This window comes from Mustela nivalis (genome assembly GCF_964662115.1).
Source record: "Mustela nivalis genome assembly, chromosome: 11".
NCBI classification, from domain to species: Eukaryota; Metazoa; Chordata; class Mammalia; order Carnivora; family Mustelidae; genus Mustela; species Mustela nivalis.
In genome coordinates this window covers 105,999,779-106,025,946 of record NC_139030.1, presented here as the reverse complement: position 1 = coordinate 106,025,946, position 26,168 = coordinate 105,999,779, and the positions used below count along the sequence as shown (strand labels likewise).

The 26,168-nt window shown below is 41.8% G+C and overlaps 1 protein-coding gene across 2 annotated transcripts in view; it reads right to left on the bottom strand.

Moving 5' to 3' along the window:
- The window catches only part of DNAH7 (dynein axonemal heavy chain 7), a 249,692-nt gene extending 236,939 nt beyond the window's left edge, over window positions 1–12,753 (bottom strand). For both annotated transcript variants that reach the window (XM_082689009.1, XM_082689010.1), the window contains exons 1-2: window positions 12,414–12,753; window positions 1,844–1,906 (exon numbers count right to left, since the gene is read on the bottom strand). In XM_082689009.1, coding sequence (XP_082545135.1) covers window positions 1,844–1,906; window positions 12,414–12,428 — 78 coding nt within the window. In that variant the 5' untranslated portion in view covers window positions 12,429–12,753. The remainder of the gene's footprint in view (window positions 1–1,843; window positions 1,907–12,413) is intronic.
- Window positions 12,754–26,168: the final 13,415 nt, after the last annotated feature.

The window sequence follows — 26,168 nt, the reverse complement described above, 5'->3', positions numbered from 1 at the left end:
TGGGTGAAAGTTAACACCCTCAGGAAAAACCACCACCAATGTGGGATAAGAGCTGATTAATAAAAACGACTCCCTAATCATACCGGGTACGTGATTACAGGAAGCATTGGAGAAGCTCTTCAGAAAATGGTGACAGGATCACCCCCCAATTACCCAATGCGGCAGTGAACTTGCTAACACATCCCTAGACTGATTTTTCCTTCTTCTTACTTTTATTCTCCTCTATCTCTTATTTCTGCTTCCTGGGATCACCTCCCAAATAAAATATACACGAATCCTTTCTTCAGGCTCTTCTTTCACAGGAAAACAAACAACTTAAAAAGCAATGCTTTTCCATCCTTCGGTCTGCCCTTCCATTCTTCCAGTCTCATCTTGCTCCATAAAGGATTTAGGATTTGGGGGAGTACCAGGATTGAGAAAGAATGAAAACCTGGACACCAGTTCACTGACATTGGGAACCACCAGTGCTGAATCACCCTGATCTCAAGCACAGGGATCACCTCGAGAAGCGTGAAGGTCTGTAATGAAAATAACTCTGAGTCTTAACTACTGCTGGAAAAATGTCATCCAAGCACAAAACTTAATATCCAGATGGCAATATTTTTTACTCAATGGGTTAGTTTTTAGAATATCATTAAAAAAATATTGTCTAATAATATTTTTATTTCTAAAATTCGAAAGGACACAAAGAAAAAAAGCGAAGATACAATCAAATAAGAACACAGCATATGGCTTAAACCAGGCAACAAAATCATTTTAGACAATTATATGCCTCACTGGCTAGAAAGGATTATTCATCTCAACCACTGAATATTTATTCAGTAAGTAAATTTAAATTTTGTTGATATTTCCAAACCTATATACCAGTAACATAAAAAAACAAATGGCAATTTGTTTTTCAGTTTTAAAATTTGTTGAAGTTTTAAAGGGAAAATGTCTATTTCAGATCTTTGTCTTTAAACTAAAAAACAGATTTTTGCAGAACTAAAAAAATGCTAAAATTTTATTTTATAAAACATAGTATGATAATCTTGACATTATCAACACAAACAGGTTCATAATTAACATGTACTTTGAAATGTTCAAGAACATTCACCTGCAAAATTTCATTTGAGATTTTTTTAAGATGAGAACAGATTTTATTTCAAATTATTAGGAATCATCTCTGCATGAAGCAATCCATATTTTATAGTTTATTCTGAGTTTTTAAAAGATGTTTCAAACAAGTAATGTTTGCATTGAACCTCCACTTAAACTCAACTTCCAGCAATCACAAGAGTATAACTCGATGGCATTAAACTCAATATAATTACTAGAAAGTAAATTTTATTGCAGTCAAATCTAACTTTTCTAGCACTTTATCAACTAAAAATGTCTATTAACTGTTGTTTCTACTGAACAATGATAATTTAAAGTCAAAATAATGACAAAGGATGTCGAGATCTAAGAAATCACGTTAGTGCTGGAAGAGGCATCTCCTCAAAGTTCATTAAATCAACTCTTCTCATTTTCAGACTTAGAAACTGGGGCTCAAAGAGGCAAATGACTCACCAACTGTCACAGAGTCATTAGAGGCAAAGCTATAACCCAAGTCCTTGTTTCCTGATTCCGATATAGCTTCTGCTAGCCCATTTTCACGATTCTTTTATTCAGAATACTTGAGTGTTCTTTGCAAACCAGTACTTGTAACTTATGATTCCTTTATTAAGCTGGTTATTTTTCTCAATATGCATATCATGGATGCTATCCACCAGAAAAGAATGAAACGAAGCAGAGAATTTAAACCCAGAAATTCAGTTACCTTCTCAAAGCAATAAAGTATGAGAATATATTGGTAAATTACCGTAGATAACTGTGGTAAAAATCTGACTGATGTCTTGGATTTTTCTTTGCCGGCTGATTTGTCCTGCATGAAAAAATACAAAAATAAAAACAAAAAATGGAACTGTTCAGTCTGTTAATGCTACAACTGATTTACTCAACTAACTTTCACAGTGTCTAATATAAAGTACATATCCTCCAAAATATTCTAAAAATATACGCATTCGAAGGCATAATGTTGTGTACAGAAAGTCAAAGGAATCCACAAAAATTGTTAGAGCTAAGGAATACATTCCAACATTGGATATAAGACCAATGCACAAAAAAATCAATCGTATTTTTAGACACTAGCAATGAACAGTCCAAAATTGAAATTAGCAAATCATTTACAGTAGAATTAAAAAGGATAAAATAGGAATAAATTTAAGAAGTGTTAAGATTTGCATAATGGAAGTTATAAAACATTACTGAAAAAATTAAAATTAAAGACCATTTTAATAAGTGCAAAGTTTGCTCCAAGTTCAAAAGGGACACTGTAAGAAAAAGGGACTCTTCTTCCAGTTTCCAGTGCTTTTCCTCATTGCGCCCACGCTGCTGATACCAGCAGTTAGCTTCCTTGCCCCTGAGCAGAGCGCCTTTCTAGCCTATGTTACGTGCTGATCCAGGGACAACTTCCAGCAGGTTTCACCGCCATCTCTATTGGTAGTGTTCCAGTTGGTTTCCCTTACATCAAAAGAATTCTTTTCAAACTTTTCAGGATGCAAGTAAGTGGTTTTCTCACTTCCCATGTGGATATCATCTTCACTGATTTTCACAGTTGAATAGTGTTCTACCATACGGATATAATGCAATTCATCCATTCCTTTGACTTGCAAGTAGGCATTTAGCTAATTTCCAATGTTTCTCTATTACAAAAGATGTTCCAATAAACATGGCATACATTTTACTATGCCTGCATACACTTTTTGCATCTCAGGCACACACGTATTGTTGGTGTATTTAATATACATATATATATATATGTGCACACCCAATTTTGTCCCTTTAATTCCATTGGTATATATGTTTGTCTGTATACAGACTGTGTCACATCACTGTAACTTTACAATAGGTCTTGAAATATGTAAGGCAATTCTCTCCACCGTACTATTGTTAAAAATGATCAGATACAGAGTTCTGGTCCAAGATGGTGGCCTAGGAAGACTCTGAACTCCGCTCCTCCACAGACACAAAAATTTACACCTATCTCCTGAGCAGCTCCTCCTGAAGAAGAACTGAGGCCGACTAAACAGCTGCTGCACAAAAAGCTAAAGAGGCCGCAGAGAATGGGCAACTGAGATGGAGACACAGTAAGGAAAGGAACACATACTCCCAACACGGCCGGCTGCAGGGGCTGGGGGAGGGGGAAATGGTACTGTGGAACTGAGCAGCTGTATGCACTGAGGCACAGGAAAAAAAAAAAAGTGGTTTAAAAGAACTAAAACATAAAAGATTAAGCCTTAGAAGTCCATCAAATAGCAAGGACTGCTGGACACTCTCCAGGTTCAAGGGTCCGACCAGCACCATCGCTTATATTCCCCTTCCACATCCACAGACAGCAGCAGGGTCTGAGCACCGCAGGCAGGCTTCTGCCTCAGAGAGCACCAAGTCTCCAGCTCACACCAACCCCAGATACCCTGGGGCACAGAAAAAAACAAAAACAACCCATTGTTTAAAAGAACAGCAGGAATATAAAGGAGTCAGCTCTGGACCCCAGCAACGGTGGCAGCGCAGTGGCTGGAGCTCTCTGGGTTAGAGGAGCTGGCAAGCACCATGGTTTACATTCTCCCTCCACCTGGATCGTGTGGACAGGACCAAAGTCCAGGTGCCATCATGAGTCTACTGCCTCAGTGAGTCCCAGCCCTAACCCACACCAGCCCTAGCCGTCCCACCGAGGCGGCTCCAGTGCAGTGCACGCTGGGACACCCCTGGTACGTGCTCACTACAGCTCCAGCTGTCATGCCAAGGTGACACAGACGCACACCACCCCAAAACACTCCAAGTCCACACCATCTTGATTTCAATTGACTTGCTTAGGGCAACCCGAGCACAGAGCTCTCAGGGACCTACCGGCTCATGCCTGCTTTGATTCTAGCCCTCCCTCCCAAAACAGCATCATGTGGGGCACTTCAACAACCCTGAGCCCTTGCCTACCTCAGTTCCAGCTAGCCTGCCAGGACACCACATGCACGGGGCACCCTGGGAACTCGGGCCTGCTCTCCACCTTGGTCCCAGCCATCCTCTCAGGGCGCTCCCTTCGTGGAGTGCCCCAGGACACACCCCAGCCTGCATAGCTCCAATCACCCCAACAGCTCAGCCTCTACCCTGAGCAATCTGGGCAACCTGGCTTGTGCCCACTTCAGTTTTAGCTATCTGCCAGAGGACTCGCTGCATGCAGAGACCCAGGACCACCCCAGTCCATGCCTATTTCAGCTCCATTCATCCCACCAGGGCAGCCCAGCACAGAATACCTCAAACCCAGAGCCCATCGTCAGACAGAGCTCCAGCCAGCCGGTGCCACCAGGCACATACAATCCACACAGGGAACAAACATACAAAAGATCATTATTTTAAGTTTAGGAGAAATAGCTATTCCATCTAATTCAAAGCAACAAACACAACAGGTCAAGCAAAATGGGGAGACAGATGTATATGCTCCCAATGAAAGAATAAGACAAGCCCCCTCCTAAAAACTAAATGAAACAGACATAAGCAATATGCCTCGTGGAAAGTTTAAAGTAATGATCATAAAGTCGCTCACCAGAGGGGAGAGAAGAGTAGTAAGAACTTCAAAAAAGACACAGAAAACATAAAAAAGAACAAATCAAAATTGAATACAATAACTGAAATGAAAAATATATAGTAGAGGGAATCAACAGTAGATTAACAATTGCAGAAGAATGGATCAATGATCCAGAAAACAGGATAATAGAAAGGACCCAAGCTGAACAGCAAAAAAAAAAAAAAAAAGTTTTTTTAAAAAATGAGGCTAGGATAAGGGATCTCTCGGACAACATCAAACAAACAAGCATTTGTATTTTAAGGGTCACAGAAGGAGAAGACAGAGAAAGGGGCAGAAAATTCATTTGAAGAAACAATAGCTGAAAACTTCCCTAAGGAAAGAAACAGACATTTAAGATCAGGAAGCACAGAGAGTTCCAAACAAGATGACTCCAAGGAAGTCCACACCATGGCCCATAATTAAAATGTCCAAGGTTAAAGATAAAGAGAGAATTTTAAAAGCAACAAGGTTATCAATCAGTATTGAAGGAGAGATAAAGAGTTTCCCCCAGACAAAAGTTAAAAGAGTTCATCACCACTAAACCAGTCTTACAAGAAATGTTAAAGGGATTACTTTAAGTGGGGGGAGGGGGGAAGAGCCATCAATAGAAGTAAGAAACTGGGGCACCTGGCTGGCTCAGTTGCTTAAGCATCTTCCTTTGGCTCAGGTCATGATCCCAGCGTCCTGGGATGGAGCCCCTCATCAAGCTCCCTGCTCAGCTGGGAGCCTGCTTCTCCCTCTTCTTCTACCCTTCCCCCCAGCTTGTACTCTCTTTCTCTCTCTCGCTCTCAAGTAAATGAAAAAAAACCTTAAAAAAAAAAAAGTAAGAAACTTATGAATAAAAAACATAAAATATGACAACATATACATAAAATATGTATGTATATTACATACATATGTATGTAGGGAGTATATAGGGAGAAGGGAGTCAAAAAATTCTTTTAAAATGTGTTTGAACTTAAATGACCATCAATTTAATATATGAGAGCATTATCTCATATATGAACTTCATTGTAACCACAAACCCAAAACCTTTAATACACAGAAACCCTAGCATAACAACTACAGAAAGTCCTCAAAGGGAAGAAAGAGAGGGAACAGAGGAGAACTACAAAAACCCCCATAAGGGCGCCTGGGTGGCTCAGTGGGTTAAGCCTCTGCCTTTGGCTCAGGTCATGATCCCAGAGTCCTGGGATCGAGCCCCACATCAGGCTCTCTGCTCAGCGGGGAGCCTGCTTCCCTCTCTCTCTATGCCTGCCTCTCTGACTACTTGTGATCTCTGCCTGTCAAATAAAAAATAAAAAATCTTAAAAAAAAAAACACCATAAAAGGACTAACAAAATGGCAATACATACATACCCACCCACCACCAATTACTTTACACTTAACTGGTCTAAATGTTCTTATCAAAAGACATAGGGTGATGGAAAAAAAAAAAAAAAACAAGATCCATCTATATGCTGCCCATGAGAGACTCACCTCATGCCTAAAGACACATACAGACTGGAGGTAAAAGTTTGAAAGAAGATCTAGCATGCAAACAGAAGAAAAAGAACAAGCTGGGATAGCAATACTTATAATCGACAAAATAAAACAAAGACTCTAACAAGAGACAAAGAAGGGCATTACATAACGATAAAGGGGTCAATCTAACAAGAGAATATAACAATTGCAAATATTTATGCACCCAACAATGGAACAACTAAATACATGAAGTATTAACAAACATTGAGGGAGAAATAACAGGAGAGTTTAACTCCCCCACTTACATCAATTGAGTGATCATCTAGAAAGAAAACAAAAAAATCAAGAAACTACATCTTTGAATGACACGAGACCAGATGGACTTAATAGATTTATACAAACATTCCATCTAAAAACAGAATACACATCCTTTCCGAGGGCACATAGAACATTCTCCAGGACAGATCACATGTTAGGCCACAAAACAAGTCTCAATAAATTTAGGAAGACTGAAATCACATCAAGATTGGAAAAATTAGTATTATTAAAATGTCCATATTACCCAAAGCAATGTACAGATTCAATGTAATTCCTACCAAAATACCAGCAGGATTTTTCATGGAACTATAATACTAAAATTTGTGTGGAACCACAAAAGACTACAATAGCAAAAGCAATCTTAGGAACAAAGCTAAAGGTATCATAATCCCAAGTTTCATGATATTCTATAAAGCTGCAGTAAGTAAAACGTGATGATACTGACATAAAAACAGACACACAGATCAATGAAACAGCACAACGGGCCCAGAAATAAACCCATGCCTGTATGTTAAATCAACCTACAACAAAGGAGGCAAGAATACAGTGGGGAAAAGATCACCCCTTCAGGAAATGATGCTGAGTAAACTGGACAGCGACATGCAAAAGAAGGGAACTGGACCCCTTTCTGACACCATAAAAAGAAATAAATTCAAAATAGATTAAATACCTAAGTGTGAGACCTGATATCATAAAACTTTTAGAAGAAAACAAGCAGTAATCTCTTTGGCATTGGTTTTAGCAATAGTCCTCTAGAAAGGTCTCCAGGCAAGAGAAACAAATTCAAAAATCAACTCTTAGGGCTACACAAATAAAAAGCTTTTGTATAGAGAAGAAAACCATCAACAAAACAAAAAGGCAGCCTACTCAATGGAAGAAGGTCTTTGCAAATGATTTATCCAATAAAGGGTTAAAATGCAAAAAATAAAGAACTTCTACAACTACACACACACACACACACACTTAAAAAAAAAAAAAAAATAGACACTTGGCCAAAGATGACATTCAGATGACAGATACACATGAGTGAAAAAGTGCTCAACATCCCTAATCATCAAGGAAATTCAAATCAAAACCACATTGAGATACCACTTAACACCTGTCAGAATGGCTAGAATCAAGAAGACAAAAAGTATTGGTGAAGATGTGAAGACAAAAGAATATCACACACGATTGATGAAATGTAAATTGGTGCAGCCACTGTAGAAAACAGTATGGAGTTTCCTCAAAAAATCAAATCTATTGTAGCCCAACAACTCCCTACTGGATATTTACACAAAGAAAAGGAAAAACACTAATTTGAAAAGATACATGACCCCGATTTATTGCAGCATTATTCTAAGAGCCAAGATACAGAAGCAACCCTAGTGTCCATCTGTTCATGAGTGGATAAAGTTGTGATATACATACACAAACACACACAAACACATACACAAACACACATACACACAATAGAATATAACTTGGTCATTGCCATTTGCAACGTCGTGGAGGGACATAAAGAACATTACGCTAAGTGAAATAAGTTAGACAGGACAAATACCACAGATTTCACTTATATATGAAACCTAAAAAAAAGAAGTGAATGAACAAAAAACCTAAACAGACCCCAAAATACAGAGAATCGATCATTACCAGAGGGGAGAGGGGTGGGGTAAGCAGAAAATGGGTGAAGGGGAGTGGGAAATTCAGGCTTCCCGTTAGTTAATGAAGTTAGGAGAATAGAAAGTACAACGGAGGGAATCTAGTCAATAATCGGCAGCAGCGTTTTATGGTGACAGATGGTAGGTTTGCTTGCAGTGAGCAGAACATCTAAACTTGTCCAATCCCTGTGTTGTACACCCAAAACTAATATAACATTGTATGTCAACTACACCTCGATTAAAAAAAAAAAAAAAAAAAAAAAACTTGGGGAGATTTTGATAAAAATACATTGAATTTCTAGAATAACTTGAAGGAAACTGACAAAATTATGATATTGACTCTTTCATGAATATTTATTCATTCAGATTCTAGGAGTGTATCATTCAAAAAACATTTCATAATATTCTTTATAAGGGCCTTAGATATCTTCCTTAGATTTATTTTTAGGTATATAAAGATTTTGAATCAGAAAATGAATCATGGCATGTGAACAACAGACTTAAACATTTTATCCCAACTGCTTTGTCAGTAGGGAAAGGTCTCTGAAAGCTGCATCTGTGTACAATTGCTGTGATAGTTAGGCTTTGTTTGCCGGTGATCAAGTCTCCCAGCCTCCTAGCGTTTTGTTTTGTTTTTCTTGCTCCAGGCCTGGAAGGCTAAAATCCATATATGGGCATCACCTGGGCTCCCAGCTTTCCGGCTTCTGGTGGGGAGTAAGCAGTGAGAGGCACTGGTAGGACACTAGAGAGCAGGAAGTGAGGGTTTGGGGTAGGGCTTTCCTAGGACTCCCCATTTCCCATTCTGATAACAGCTGAATTCTTTCAGAGCTCAGCTCCTGGGAGGAAGCTATATTCCAAACATCCCACCTCTCAGCAGGCTTTGAAAATGGTGTGATCTGTCAGGTCCAGGAATGGTAATTAATGTGGAAAACAAAGGCAGAAGAAAAATTTTTACAGCCCATTGACATGTCCTTGAAACAGGCAGAGGGACATTCCTCTAGGGCTTGCCTTGCTGTGGATACTTTGCCAAAGGCAAAAGGCAATCTTAGCCCCACCCCCAGGACCCTGTAAGTCTACTTTAACATATAAAAACTCCTTTGGAAACTTCCTTTATCTCTACCCCCCAAGATACCTCTTGACAATCATTCCCCAAGTGTATGACCCACCAATAGCCATCTGAAGGGTCTGATGCCTGAGTTTTTACTCAACAGTAATAAATGACCTTTCCTAACAATAGCTAGCCCACTCAGGGTCCTGCAAACTGTGTTTCCAAAATATGTGGGAGGCCTACACTGTCCCTAACCCTCCCCCCACTTAAAAGCACATAATGGGCCACTCCTCATGACCCCAGTGCCGCTCTCTCTACCAAAGGATCCTGTCCCAGTGCTTCAGTGAAATCAGCTTTTTGCACCAGACTCTCGAGAATTCTTTCTTAGCCATCGGCTTCAAACCCTAACTTCTTTCCTAGGTCAGTAATGACCTCCTTTTGCTCTCAGTCCTTAAGCGCCTCCTCATCCCCACTGGTTCTTTCCCTTACCCTCACCACTGCAAATGGTCTCTAAGTTTTCTTCAATTAAAGCCCTTTGAGCATATCAGCTGTATTCTGTTGGGATCCTAACGAATACGACTTTAGATTATTAAAATAAAAGTTGCTACAGAGTCTAGATCAATCCTGAAGCATTCTGGCTTCGCATTTAGTTTTTATTTTGCTCATTTTCAACTACTTGTCTATTGAAAGGGATATCATAAAACTGGTAGTAATCTAAGCTTAACCATTCTGCTCATAGGACCAGAATCTGTGAATGTGTCTAGTTCCATCCGCCATTTTATGAAGTGCTCTCTTTAAAACAATAACCTTTCCAAATTTAACAGCATTGATTTAACATAGTGGTCCTATATTTGCATTATGGTTGTTGAAGTTTTCACCAAGGAGGTATGGGTTTCATGTTGAACGGTTTTTACCCTGACCTTTTTAAACAAGGGCATCAAAGAGATAATCAGGAAAACTGAATGAGCATATAAATGCAAAATCACAGTCCTCCTCCAGGGGCACCTGGGTGGCTCAGTGGGTTAAGCCTCTAATTTGGCTCAGGTCATGATCTCGGGGTCCTGAGAGGTCCTGGTTCGGAGCCCCACATGGGGCTCTTTGCTCAGTGGGGAACCTGCCCCCCCCCCCGGCCTACATGCTTGTGATCTGCCAAATAAATAAAATCTTTAAAAAAAAATCACAGTCGATTTAATAATCAGAAAAAGCACTAGGGTAGAGATGGGCTGACAGCTTTTCCTCCTCACCTGCCCACAATACATAGTGGATTTGCGGGGCACTTCATGGTCTTTGCCTGTTTTTTTTTTTTTTTTTAATCTTTAAACTGGAAGTTCTTCAATGAAGCTCAAATGCCTTACTTTATGTTTTAATTTTAAAAATAAAATGAGCAGTTGCAAGAGATTTATCTTTGTTTTAAATACCTAACTTAAGAACTCAGACTGCTATTCCTGAAAAATGCCATGTCACTCTCAAACTTCCACTAATGAGATGAATATGTTAAAATCTCCTCCAGCAAATATGATTTACCACCTGCTCGCTTTTTCAAACTAAGTGAATACATAAGTAAATGTCACATAAGAATGGCATTTCCAAAAGTTTAATCCATTCCATTTGTTTTAGGTTAAAATATAAAAGCTTTCATCCTTTCAAAAGGAAAACTACACTTGAAATTAGCATAAATAAGTGTACCAAGAGTTTTAAAATTTCTGTTCAAAGCAGTGAGAGAGGGACCTCTGCTGTTTAAAAATGGCATTTAAAGCAGTGGGAATAATCCTAGATGGGCTCCTGCCACGTTCTTTGGACATCGCAAGAAGTCTCTTTAGAGAACAGTTGGGAAAGGATGAAGAGTGTCATTTCCAAACATCATTTTTATTAAGGTAAAGCAAACTTAAAACTGCCAACAGGTTTTTCTAGTGGGCACTTTTTAGGTGTAAATGGGTCAGCTGGGGGCTTTGGAAAATAACACCAATTCAGAAATACCATGACAAGTAAGGTAAACATGAGTTTTAAATTTCTACAACACAGGCTGCAGCTCAGATGAGGCCAAAGACTGATAAGAGCATCGAGCAAATAAGTTGCTTAATGCATAGTGATGGTGATGGTAACAAATGTTTTTAAAAGGATTTTGACTACAGTTATCACATTTAAAAAAACAATCCATTGTACCGTCTCCTAACGGCTCAGTGTTTTGGTTACCTATTTTTTGGTGGTTTGTCCATTTCTTCTTTTACCACTGATTATATGATAAGTGGATCTGCGTTTCTTCTCAATTTATAACACATTTCAATACGATGTTAAAACCAGGTTTTCTTGATCATTTAGACATTATGTGATTCATGAATTAGGATTGACATTTTGGTAATCTACAGCCCAAGGGATAGGGGAATAAATTGCTTTTTAACATCCTTTCCTCAATAAACTACCAAAAAAAAAAAAAAAAAAGAAGTATCAAAAAGGAAAGAATTCTAGCTTGGTGTTAAAACAAAGAAGCTAAGCAACATGTGCAGGCTTAAAAGCCACTGTCCTCCACTGAGTACCCCGACGCCCAAGGGGCCTTTTCCATACTCCTCAGCGGAGTCAGGGCGGTGTCCTCGCTCGCCAAAATCAAGCCCAGGCTTCACGCCTTCCCAGCCTGCCCCGGCATCGAGACGCGTGGCCCCTGCTCTGCATCCCTTTGTTGATCATTGCCCTTAAATTCCATGAAGAAAGCTCAGAAAAGTGGGTGCAGCAACACGCATCTTTTATTACCTGCCATGGGGCTTTTCTTAAGAAATTCCACTTGCCGCTTCCCAGGCCCTTTCGCCCACGGTGTGGAGCCGCGCTTGAACCTCGCAGCCTCGCGGGGGAGGTGCCCTGACCCCCCTACGCCACCCCCCGACCCCACCCCCTCCCTCGCGGGGCAGGGAGGGAAGGCTTGCAAAGGTAGAGTGATTTGCCCGAAGTCCCCCCGCTAGGAAAGGGCGGGGACCATCCCCGGGGAGCCTAACCCCCGCAGCTCCCGCCGAGCCCCCCCCCCCCGCGCCCCGGGGACGCTCCCGGCCTCGTCCCCCCGCCCGCGCGCCGCTCGCTCGGCCGAAGTGGTCGGTCGTTGTGACAACGTGAGGACGAACCGTCGGGAAGGAAACTTTTACCGAGTTTCGCGGAAAGCGCTCGGTATCCCGGACGTCACCGGAGCGAAGGAAGCGGACCCCCCCCACCACACACACACACACGACCCCAGCGGGGGAGTCCGGAGGGCCGCGCTTGCATCCCTCGAGGCTGAAGGGAGGTTGGGTGCGGGCCCGCCCGGCCACCCTCTCACCTGCTCGCCGCTCATGGCTGGCAGGACGCTCTCGGGTCACCGGGTGGTGACCTGATCCCTCTGTGAGGCGCCCCTCAGACAAGAGAAGTGGCGCCCGGAGAGCCCGCCCGCAGCCTCTGCGCCCACAGCGCCCTGGGGAGGGGGGGGGGGTCTAGCGTCCTCGTTGCTTAGCAACAGGCCCGGGCCGGATCCAGTTCCGGTCACCTACGGCTCCTGGGAAGGCCCCCGGCCGACGGGCGGCGCCGACCTGCAGGGGGCGCCTGGGAGCCGGGCCCGGGCGCTGGCCGGCGCGCTGGCGCCCCCACAGGGCGCTCGTGGAACTGCTGAAGGCCGAGGGCGCCTCGGCCCCAGGAGGGATGCCTTTCCCGCACCGACCTGTGGTTCGCCGACTCTCGCAGCTGCGTGCTGCGCGCCCCGGCCGTAGCCCCTCACTTACCCTCCTGCCCTGAAAGATCTCAGGGAACCAGTGAATACGCTTTTCTCTAGAAACTAAAATCCTCTGGGAACAGCTAAAGCTACGTCGAGGGGAGCGTCCAAATCTTGGCTGTTGTAAATGATGCTGTAATAAACCCAAGGGTGTCTCTATCTTTCCGAATTAGTGTTTTTGTTTTCCTGGGTAAAGAGTGGCGTTCCTGGATCTTACGGTTTTTCTATTTCTAATATTTTGAGGCGCCTCCATACTGTTTTGCGCAGAGGCTGCAGCAGGGTGTGTTCCCAGCAACAGCGCAGAAGGGTCCCTTTTCCCCCAGAGCTGCGCCAACACCTGTTCCGACGGGTCGTTCCGTCCGGTCACTCTGACAGGGGTCGGGGCATCTCATCATGGCTTTGATTCGCGTGTGCCTGATGGTTAGGGGTGGTGAGCACCTTTTCATGGGTCTTTTGACCATCTGTGTCGGTCTCGTCTAGAACATGTTCGGGTCCTCGGTACACTTCTTAAATAAAAAATAATTTTGGTGTCTAATATAATTTCCTTATATATTTGGATATTAACCTCTATATAGCATTTGCAAGTATCTTCTCCCATTCAGTAGGTTGCCTTTTGGGGTATTTTGATGGTTTTCTTTGTCGTGCATAAACTTTATTTTGGTGTAGTCCCAAGAGTTGATTTTTGTTTGTAGCTCTCTTGCCCAAGATTTATCTAGAAAAATGTTGCTATGGCTGATGACAAAGAGATTATGGTCTATGTTTTCCTCTAAAAGTTTTATGGTTTCAGATCTCATATTGAGGTCTTTAATCCATTTTCAGTTTATTTTTGTCCATGGTCCACTCGTCCTAGTCCCATTTATTAAAGAGGCAGTTTTTCCCCTACTGTATATTCTTGCCTCCTTTGTTAATATACCAACCCCTACGTTTATAGCAGCATCATGTACAATAGCCAAAATATAGAAACAACCAAAGTGTCCATCAATGGATGGATCCAAAAAAAAAAAAAAAAAAAGTAGGATCTATACACACTGGGACATTACTCAGCCATAAAAAAGAAAAAAGATACATTCTTGCCCTTTGTGACGGCATGGATGGACCCAGAGGATATTATGGTAAATAAAATAAATTAGATAGAGGAAGACAAACACCATAGGATTTCACTTTATGTGGAATCTAAAAAACAAAACAAGTGAAGAAACAAACCAAAAAGCAGAGAGCAAGCTGGTAGTTGCCAGAAGAAAGGGAGATAGGGGATGGGTGAACTAGATAAAGGATTTAATAGGTACAAATAACCAGTTGCAAAACAAATCATGGAGATGAAAAGTGGAGCGTAGAGAAAATAGCCAATAACATTGTAATGCTGTTGTACGGTTAGGGATGGGGACTGTGATGATCACAGTGAGCACGGAGTAAGGCACGGAACTGCCGGGGAAATGTTGGACACCTGAAACTAACACATCATCGTAGGGAATCATACTTCCATTAAAAAAAAAGAAATTGAAGGAAGATCAGAGGCAGGTATTGGTCAAAATTTGGAGCAGAACGAAAAGGTTTTGAAATAACTACTCGGCAGGAAAGGAGAGAGAATAGGAGTGATCAAGGACAGACAGGAACAACCCAGTTGAAGTCTCTGAATTAGGAGTGACAAAACCCTGTACTCCTGAGATGTCAACACTCAGGCTCCGGTTCAAAGAAAACCAACACACAACACACTTCCCAGGCCAGGGTGACAGAAGGATAACTGTTGGCTCCCAAGCTGGCCCCCACACAGGGAAGGCAGAGAGAAACTGGAGAGAGAAAACAGGCCACCCCAGATGGGCAGGCGGCAGGTTCGATATGCAAAGGGACTTGCCGGCAAGGCTTGGTTTCTGCAGCCATAAGATGAACAGATTTCCACGCCCACCAGCCAGAATCTTCCGTTTATGTAGAGACCCCAGCAGGGCTCAGCCACGTCCAGATGGGCTCAGCAGCAGATTGCTCTCGCAAGAGTGGCGTCCTGGAGAACAGCGCGGGCAGAATGTGGATTCCGAGGTGGTGGGGGGCGAAGGAGCTTCCAAATGCTTGGGTCCCGCTCGCGGGTCAACCAGTGGCCAAGGCCCTTCGATGGCCTCCTTTGGCAGCAACAGACCAAGGGAATGGAGACTCTAAGAGTGAAGTTAAAATAGAGACTCTCAGAACCCAAAATCAGTAAAGGAAGACACGGCTATTAAATGGGGAGAAAGCTGTCCAGTAGGGTGAGTGGGCATCTCGGTGAGGGAGACGTGGTGGGAGACACTGTCACAGCAGAAAGAACAGGAGTGCTGGCAGGGACTCCGCAATTTCCGAAGCAGCACCAGGTATTGACAAGTCCCCAAGATGGCCATGAAAGTGGGTGACTGAAGCATGGACTTTTGTTATGGCCGATCAAGGAACTGAGTTGCTAAGGCTATGGCTGTCCCCATGGACACTGAAATAGCGGAGTGGAGTGGAGAGCTGTGACTCAAAGTCTCCCATGAATGAAACAGGAGAGAAGAGGTTATAGCCTAAAATCAGCAAGAACTTTTAACTGGAAAACCGATGACGAATGGGGCAGACCCTATCCCCTGTACCTGGAGTGCGAAGGAATGGAAAATCCCATATAGAAACAGAGCCTCTGAGGAGACGCACTTCACGAAAAACCTGGAGGTAGAGGTAGGGTTCCAAGAACAGGCAGAAGACAGAGTGCTTCCCCAGCCCAAGGGCACAGTGAAAAGCTCTGACCGCCAGGAAAATACCCGAAGGTTGACTCTTCAGCCAAAAAGCAGCAAGAAAGCACTCAGAAAGCTAGAGTGTGAGAAGTTAAAAAATTACCCTGAGGCCGTACGCTACAGGCAATGACCAAGAGGTGAGAAGGTATGATTGGGTTAGTGGCTGCCCGTGTGCTGCCAACAGAAGAATCCCCAGCAGTTTCCGGGTATTGAAAAGGATTTTGGCATTCTTCATAGAAAGCCAGCGTCACCTGGATGGCTCTTTGGAGGGTCCCGGTCGACAGAAGCAGGCTAGCAGGAGATCGAGGGGTTCACAGCACCCGTGGCCAGACATGAGCCTGGATAGGTCAGCCATTCACTGTCCACACTTTCCCCATCTGCACGTTGTCCCTTTCGGGCCCTCTGCTGTCTCCCTGTGCATTCACCCCAACCTCAAAAGCCACAGTAGAAATAAATATCAGATGTTCTGACTTTCTATCTTACCTCTACGAGACTTCCATTTCTAGGTCCTTGAGGGTGACAATAGCTCACTTACAGAATCCTGTTTCGCAACCTGTCTTCTGTGGGGCACCCTGACAGAATTATGGAAGGAAAAACAATTTTATAAAAATTGACAAAGACAATTCTTTTGTAGTTGTCAGTTATTATGATTCCTGTCAAGCAAGAGAAATACGACTTCCAGGACTGAATTTCCCTACTACTTATCACGGTAATCAGAAATATTACCCATCAGACTGAGACCGAGGTGTAATCCCTGGCTTCACCATGCAGATTAAGGTCAACTCAAAACCCTCACAAGAATCAATAACATTCCAAAAATTGTTAGGAATGAACTTAAGATTAGAATGGGTTGGACCACTGGATCCTTCAAATTATGGAAAGACACTTTATCACTGCTCTTACTTGTTTCCTTGAAAGAGTCCCTTATCCATTCAGTGTTTCATTCGGATAGAGCTATTTTTATGCTTTTGATTTATTAACCTACAAATATGGACATCTACTTTAGAAGGAGGTATCTAGAAACAGAACCTGATTACCTCAGTTAACTAAACATAAAAGACTAAAATGGAAAACAGAAATTCACTTGTTGATACTTTGGTTCCCTTGGAGTCAAGTTCAGCTGCATTTATGAGTTTGTGTTTTTTCTCAAGGTTTAGGTGTTTGTTTTTTTTCTAAAATGATTTTATTACACATGAACCAAATGCTTGCTTAAGGATTTTATCCTCAAATTTGTGCTGATTCTAAGGGAATCTTTTATGAGAAATTTATTTTCCTTTAAAATATGTTGTATAAGCTGCTGAGTTTTGCCTTGTTGTGTTATTTGTTACGACTGATTTTTTTTTTTTTTTAACCTCCTGCTTTTGAAACTGTGGCTTTGTAGACCGAAAGAGTATGTAAGTTATACATGCTCCTTTGAAGAAGTGTGGCTGCTTTTTATTATGGTGGGGCATGTTATGAGGTTGAGAAAATTGCCTGTACAACCTACAGCAGAATCCAGCATCTGGCATTCTCTTTTCTGCCCAGGTCTTCCTCTCTGTGTGAGCCTACCCTCCTCCCCATCTTCCTCACCTTCCTCAGTGGACAAGCGATTCCTTGAACACCTGCTCTGGGCCAGGCATTGTCCTAGGTGCGGGAGAGTGTGGAGGCAGCCAAGATTCCATCTCCTATTCTAGTAAAGAGGAACAGAAAATGAGTAAGAAAAAAATAAATATTTTGTTTATTTATTTTAGATGATGAAAAATGTAAGAAGTAAATGAAACAGGGTAAGAAAAGAGACTGAGGTCAAAGAAAAGCCTCTCCTAGGAGAGATACCCGAGCTGAGATCTGAAAGACAGAAGGAGCCAGCCCTTCAGAAACGTCAGGAATGAGTTTACCTGGGAAGCGGGTGAGACTCAGGCCTGAATGTGAGAATAAAGCTGACATAATTCAAAACCTGAAGAAGTCTGGGAACCTCATGAGGAAGGATCTTATTTTAATAAGGTGAAGAAACCATGAGTTGAAATGGGGCAAGAGTAGCAGCAGGAAGGCCAATTGGGAGCCTATTAAGTAGGTCAGGGAAGGGAGGATAGTGGCTTAAACTTGGGAGAAGCGATGGAAGTGGAGAGAAGGAAACACATCAGGGAAATATCTGGCGGGAAACCTGAAAGGACTTGCTGATGGACTGATAGAAGGAATGAGAATAAGGTAAAATGACTGTTAGGTTTTTGTTGTCTGAGCTACTTGGTAGATGGAAGGTATAAGAAAATTTTTAAAAACTTGGTTCTCAAACAAGTTTGAGATGTCCATTAAATGTCCAAATAAGATGTTGAGGAGCTAGGAAGCTGTACAACTCTGGGGATAGCTCCGGTCAGGGATAGATTAGAAGCTCATCCATAGACAGATGATAATCGACCATGAGAGCAGATGAAATCATCAAACAAGAGAGTTTAAATAGAAACAAAAAGGAAGGCGATCCAAAGATCAAGCCCCAAGACTCTTGTTTTCTCTTTCTGGAAATTCACCGTTTAAAAATTACATATTTTGTGAACCCTTTAGCAAAGAGTTATCCAAGTACAAAGTTAGAGTTACAGCAGATACCTCAGATACAAAAGGAACCCTACAAACTGTGGTTGACAATTCATGCATGTGGTATTTGTTTGTGAAAATACTGAGCTATATATGGACCAAATCCCATAAAAACAAATAATGATGCTGTTTTATTACCCCACGTTGACCTTCAGCTAATCACAACCAGATCTGGACCAACACAAATGGTTGCATTCAATTGCTTTGAACACTAGAGGGAGATATACTCACCTGCAAAGCTGAGAGAAAAATGAATTTTTTCTGTAGAATTACTCCTCTGCCATAGAACCATAAACTATTTTAAATTTTACTTATTTATTTGACAGAGAGAGAGAGCTCAAGCAGGCGGAGTGGCAGGCAGAGGGAGAGAGAAGCAGGCTTCCTGCTGAGTAAGGAACCCAACACGTGGCTCGATCCCAGGACCTTGGGATTATGACCTGAGCCTAAGGCAGTTGCTTAACCAACGGAGCCACCCAGGCGCCCTTGTAGACTATTTTAAACTTTGATATTGTTGCAATCATCAAGAAATAAGTCTTAAATAAATGACACATGTTTAGAAAGTAACTCGATTTCTTTGCTAAGTCAGGTTTTACTAAAAGGCTATATTGTGTATACTTGTGGTATGGTATATTGTCAGTTGATGTCTTGGTTCTTTTCCCTTTTTTTTGGACAGTGTGGGGCAATAAGATAGAAATCAGTTAATTTTTATTTGGAGGCACATCAGTTCTTCCTTCCTAGGAATTCTGGTAATATATTCGTTGTAAGCCAAAGCGTCCGAGGCTTTGACTCTTGGCCTTGACTCTGCGGACTTCGGGAATGTGCTGAACTTCATCACGTCGAGGGCTTTTAGGTGGCTTAAAGGTCACTGGCACTGACTTCATGCTGCACTTTTTATTTGCCCTATAAAAATGTTCTTCAGCTTTGCTAGGTAATCGCATAGATATGTAGTGTTTTCATGATTGCTTGGGGCAGCTAGAAAACTTTCTCTTTATTTACTTTGGTAATCTTTCCAAAGAACACACTGTAAAACGTCCTCTTTTCCTGATCAAAGGTTGAATGTGAACCCTACCCAGCTACTCTAGCCTACCAAATGCTTTATTTGACCTTGTAACTAATTTACAAGTCCTCTTTTTTTGTTGTTAGCATCAACACTGAAATGTTGACAATATACCATACCACTGAAATGCTCCTGTTAATTAAAGGGGGAAAATGTGTTTTGTGTCTCTAGGGAAGAAGGATAGTAAAGGAAAAAGAACGATTTTCTGGAATCAGAGCTGCTATGAATCCTGACTTTGGACAGATGTTAGCTAAACTTATCGTGGCAATCATATCACAACATATACATTTTGTGATGATATTATATGTATAATATATAACATATATATTATTCGATATTAATATCAAGTAATTATATTTTACAATTGAAATGAACACAATTTATAAGTCAGTGATATCTAAAAAAATATTCCTGACTCTCTCTGCTGGTGAATATAAACAAATTATTTTTATCTGAACTGTCATTTTCATTTCTCTAACTTGGAATTACAACCTTTTAGAATTGTTGTGGGGGCTGATTCAGACGATGGACAAAAAGCATCTTCCTTAGCTCCTGGTGAAAAGCAGACATTCCAAGTTTCCTGGGCCCCCCCTTCCTTCCCTGTGAAGGGCTTTTTAAATTGACCCTGTAATTTATATATTCCTAGATTATGTGCTCTGAAGTATTTGTCAAGTGCTGGTCGTATGTACAGAAGGTGACCCCCAGGCCACGTTTGCAAGGCAATCTTGGAAGTGTTCATGTGTGGTCAGAGCTGTGTGCCCTGTTCTCTGCCTGACAAGGTCAGACAGAGGATCTCACTAGGATCACTCCTAATCATGGGCTTGTGAGCAAAGACACAGGACAGGAGGCTCTCAAAGTCTGGTGCGCACTATTACCCCTGGAGGGAATGACTTCCCCTTTCCCCCCACAAATGTAAATTTCCGTCCCACCCCCATAAAGGTCCTATTCACATCCTTTCTCCAACAGACATTCGCAGCCTCAATGAATGCATCCCTCCAGACACCACTCGTATTTACCGAAGACAGTCGCCTGGCAATTCTTGCCTTGCATTCCTACTTGCCCTTCATCCACAGGTGTCTCACCAACCCGGCAGGTTCTTCGGAGGCGTGGTTGCTACTATATCCTGTTTCTCCCCGGTTCACTAGAGCACATTCCACGGTCCTCTTCTGGAAGCAGACATCACTCCACAGTCAGATGGATTTCCATGTCCGTTTTCCTTCAACTTACTTGACACACGCATCTTGACAATAGAACTCATCCAGGGTAAGTGTATAGGTATGGTTTAAATCATTCTGCTGACAGCATCTGAAAATTATCTCTTTAAATTACAGATTCTTAAAAAGAAGAAAACCAGAAAGTATAACATATTCCGTGTACCTTTATTCTCTTTATTTTGGTGCCCATGCCATGATTTTCACTAAGTATCTACTCTCAGATTAGTTACCACGATGTCATGGCCATCGTTCACAGATATAACATGTATGATAAATGTTTTCATCACCGGCAACTGACTTTTTTCCTCTTAAACCCCAGAGTCAAATGTTGCTCTTGGTCATAAAACACATGACACTTTGGCCCTGGTAAAACTCTGAGACTGCCACGCATGACTCCGTGTTTGCATATATGGAGGTAGAACCATGATGAAGTTTTATCACTATATATTATTCAAACTGCACTAAAGTGTTGCTAAAGCTGAAATGAGAGCGCTCTTCAAGGTCATGAGGGTTAAAGAATCACAAAGGAAATGCAGCACCTGTTCCCCAAGTGTCAAACCATAACAGAAAAGTCCTAATCCTAAATCTGGCCTGTGGAGCAGCTCTGTGCTGTGTCCCACATGCAGCAGGACTCTGCAGCAGGGCGGCCCCTCCCAGCCTCTAAGGAACACCTAGGGAAGATCACATGTTTGAGAGTAGACGCTACAGGAATGTACTTTCAAATATTAATAATTGAAGCAATATTATTTTTGAAAGAATTGAGTGACAATGTATTTTTTAAAAAATATTCAAGGAATGGGTACAGTTTTTCAAAAGTACATGCAGAAAAAAAGCATGGCAGCAGACTCCTTCTTTCCTGCTTTTATTCATTCACCAAAATCTTAGCTGCTAAATTACATGTTTAATTGACATTTTTTCTAAACTCTACACCTTTTCTTCTTCTTATCATACACCATTTTCTATTTCCTTGCCACCTGATCTCTTTGAAAATCTTCTATATTCGGGCTTCTATTTCCACAGTCCATTAAAATAGCCTTAATGTTGCAAACAACCTTGACCACTTCTTGGTTTTCTTAACCACTATTCAGAATTTGATGTCGCAGTTACATACTTCTTAAAATGACCTTCTTCCTGGTCTGGCACGGCAGTGTAGCCCTGTTCTTCTAGTTCCGTTTTCCCGGCTCTTCTTACTTCTCTGCCCATTTCTTTGCAGATAATCCTTAAATCTCTGCTCGTGCTCTCTCCCCTGTCTTCATGCCAGTGGCTCATCAACTTTTAAAGCTTCATACAACACCGTGATGCTTATGGTTCTGGAGTCTCTGCTCTATGTTCTCGCTCACTTGTGCTCAATTATCTATATGACTTTTCCCTTTAACTCCACTACAGTCTGAAACCACAGATCCGAAACTGGTCTTCTCTTCCAAACTTTTCAGCTTTACCTGAAGCCTTACCAATCTTCCAAAATCACTATCTTGAGTCCATCTTGGTTTTCTCCTTGTTCACCAAGTCCAGGTTAGTCATCTGTTGCTGTTATTTTTTTGTAGAAATGTCTTACGATCATCTCGTCCCTCTAGCTCTACTACTACTTTTAGACTCCAGGCTCTGAACACCTAAGTAACTGTGTGGGTCTTTTAATTATTGTTTGTTTGGTTCTCAGTCTGTCCAATATGCACACCTGAAGGCAAAAAACACTAAAATAATCCAAAAGGATTCCTTCTTGGTCTCGTATCATCAAACACTCTTTCAAAAGACTATCCATCAATTCCCTCTTCCTTACCTCCTTCCATAACCATCTTCCCTATTCAGAGACTCTATATTGTGCAACACCGAACCTCTACTCAGGTTGTGATCCTCCACATTTTGATTGAGTCTACTTTTCCTCTGTATCATTCATTACCTAACTCTATCCCAACCCAAGTCAAAGCACCCCATCATAAGCTTTTGCCCAGGAGGAGGAGCAAGATGGCAGAGAACTAAGGACCCTGCTTCAACGGGTCCCTGATGTGATCTAAATATCCACCAGAATGCTCTGAACACCCATGAAACCAGCCCAAAATGTAGGATTATCCAGTTCTGGATCTCTACGGGGGCAGAAGATGCCAGTGGAGAAGTAAAACAGAGTGGGGACACTCCTACTGATATCGGAGGATAAACAGAAGGGGAGGGAGCCACCAGAAGGAACTCACTGGAAAGTAGTAACCCCAATACAAAAGCGCCCTGTGCTTGGGGACCAGCATTAACTTGGAGTCTGGTTAAAAGCACTCAAAAAGAGCAAAGGGTTTTAAAAGGCAAGCGGTGGAATCGAGTGGTCACAGGCATGGGCTTAAGCCCACGGTCCCAGGATGGTCACAGCCAGTGACCACCCATGCCTGAGAGAATCCCCCTGGGCCCGAGACTTTCCACAGCTTTATTACCGCTTGGGCTGGGCGCACCCCCGTGGGTCCCTGAGAAAGCCTGCTGTGGATGCCAGCAGGGGGTCTCTGAACCTGCAGCCTTCCATTACCTACACCACTGCCGGGTCCTGGGCATGGACCCCAGACAGCAGTCCCGACAGCCTCCAGGATCGGGCTCCCCCAATATTTATTTGACCAATATCATTTGTGGTTTTAGTGGCACAGGGGTACAGAGACAAGTGAGGGCCTTGGGTGACCCCTGAGATGGTGGTTGGGCATACGCAGTGCTTGAGGGAGGTTGAGCTATTCAGCAGAAATTGAGAAGGGACCATCCAGGGAGCAGTAGACTGAGGCTTCTCTCTGAGGCCAAGGACTGAGTAGAGACCTCTTACTTCTTGCACTAGCCCTCTGAAAAGCTGCAAAAAGCCTCCCAAGAACAAAAACCTCCAGAGAACAAAAACCTGAAAAACCGGTTTCCGCTGAGGCCAGCCCCTTGCTAGGGGGCAGGGCGACTCAGTCCAAGCAAGACTGACTGAAAAACAGCAAGACAGGCCCCTCCCACTGAAGACAAGCCCAAAGAACAAGAGGACAATAACCACAGGGTCCCCATAAAACTGTAAAACCCCAGCATCAGGGAAAAACAACATATAAAGCCCCTGGTATTGTCACAAAACCTGTATATTTCATAGGTACAAGTTTTTTTTAATTAGTTCTCATGAATGTTCTTTCATTTTTTTAACTTCACCATTACAATTTTTTAGATATTTAATACAACATATTACATAATAATAATTTAACTTGAACTTTTCTCATACATATACCTGGGTTTCTTTTTCATATATAGGCTTCGAGGTAATCCTTTTTCCCTATTCAATACTACCCCTATATATAAGCCAGTTTTAATTTCCTTTTATCTCTGGAAAGTTGAGTCCTTTAACAAAGATAACAAGATATACCCAGAAAGAACTGAAATAAACTTCCTCGCCCACATCAAGGGTTTATAACCACCTTCCCATCCTATTCTTCTGTCAGTGTTTCTGTGTATTTCTTTTTGTTTTTGTACAATATAAAACTTATTCTTGAGGTTCATTTTGACTGGGTTTTTCTTTCTTTTTTTTTTTTTTTTCTTTCTTCTCTCCTACTTTTGTCAGTTTTTTTGTTGTTTATTTTTGGTTTACCTTATAAATCTTACTTTTGGGACTCAGTTTGACTGTGTTTTTCTTTTTTTTTTTTTTTTCTATTTTTCTCTTTTTTTCCTTTCTTTTTGGTGGTGACTTCGATTGCTCTGAAACTCTCCAAGGGGCACCTTGACTGGATTGAGGTTGATATATTCAGCTATATATATATCCCCTCAACCACCTCTTACCAAAATGATGAGGATGAGGAACATGCAACAGAGGAAAAATTCAGAGATTTTTGCCATAGAACTATTAGATATAGGCATAAACAGTATGTCAGAAATGGAATTCAGGGTAAAATTGTCCAGGCAATGGCTAGGTTGGGGAAGACCATTAGTGACAACATAGAATCTCTAAAGGTGGAAGTGAGAGCTGATCCAGCAGAAGTAAAAAAATCCTATTAATGAGATCCAAGATAATCTAAGTACTCTAACAGCTAGGGTAACTGAGGCAGAAGATAGAATTAGTGATCTAGAAGACAAATTGATAGAAAAGTAGGACCAGAAGGAAGGTCTGGAACAAACAACTTACAAGCCATTAAAACAGAGTTAGGTAAATAAATGATGCCATGAAATTTTTCAATGTCAGAATTATTGGGATCCCTGAGGTGGTGGAGAAAGAGGGAAGGCAAGAAGATAATAGTTGAACAAATTCTGGATGCAAATTTCCCAATCTGGGGAATGGAACAAATATTCGTGTCCTAGAGGGAGAAAGGACACCATCCCCCAAGAACAAAAAGTCTAAAAAGACATCCAAATACTTGATTGTGAAATTCATGATTCATAATTTCAGACAAGAGGACCTAAGGGCAGCTAAGAGGAAGAGATTCCTTATGTACAGAGGAAGGACCATCAGAATAACATCAGACCTGTCCACAGACCTGGCAAGCCATAAAGGTCTGGCAAGACATATTTAGGGCACTAACTGAGAAGAACATACAGCCAAGAATACTTTATCTAGAAAGACTGACATTCAAAATGGATAGAGAGATAAAGAGTTTCCAAGACCAGCAAAGTTGAAAAGGGTATGTGACCACCAAGCCAGCACTACAAGAAATATTAAGGGCGTTCTACAAAAGAAGAAAGAATCCAAGAGTGACATAGAACAGAAAGTTACAGAGATAATGTATAGATACAAGGACTTCATACGCAGCATGGTGTCAATAAAAAGTTATCTTTCAATAACCCTCTCAACATGAATGACCTAAATGCTCCCATAAACAGGCACAGGGTGGCAGACTAGATAAAATGACAGGACCCATCCATATGCTGTCTACAAGAGTCACATCTGGAACCTAAAGATACACCCAGACTGAAAGTGAAGGGATGGAGAACCATCTTTCATGCAAATGGGCCTCAAAAGAAAGCTGGGGTGGTGATTCTCATATCAGATAAATTAGATTTTAAGCTAAAGACTGTAGTCAGAGATACAGAAGGACACTACATCACCCTTAAAGGGTCTATCCACCAAGAAGATCTAACAATTGTAAATGTTTATGCCCCCAACATGGGAGAAGCCAACTATATAAGCCAACTGTTAAACAAAATAAAGAGTAATATTGATATGAATACATTAATTGTAGGGGATCTGAACATGCCACTCTCAGTAACAGACAGATCATCTAAGCAGAAAATCAATAAAGAAACAATAGCTTTGAATGACACATTGGACCAGATGGACCTCATAGATATATACAGAACATTCCACCATAAAACAACAGAACACTCATTCTTCTCAAGCACACATGGAACTTTCTCCAGAATAGACTACATACTGGGTCACAAATCAGGGCTCAACTGATAACAAAAGATTGAGATTATTCCCTGCATATTCCCAGACCATAATGCTTTGAAATTGGAACTCAACCACAAGAAAAAGTTTGGAAGGAATTTAAACACTTGGAAGCTAAAGACCATCCTGCTCAAGAATGTTTGGATCAACCAGGAGTTAAAAGAACTTAAAAAATTCATGGAAACCAATGTGAATGAAGACACATCGGTCCAAAACCTATGGGATACGGCAAAGTTGGTCCTAAGGCAGAAATACAAGCCTCACTCAAAAAAATGGAAATATCCCAAATATGCCAACTCTTTACACTTTAAAGAACTGGAAAATCACCAACAAATTAAGCCAATCCCACACAAAAGAAGGGAAATAACTAAGATTAGAGCAGAGATCAGTGACTTAGAAACTAGA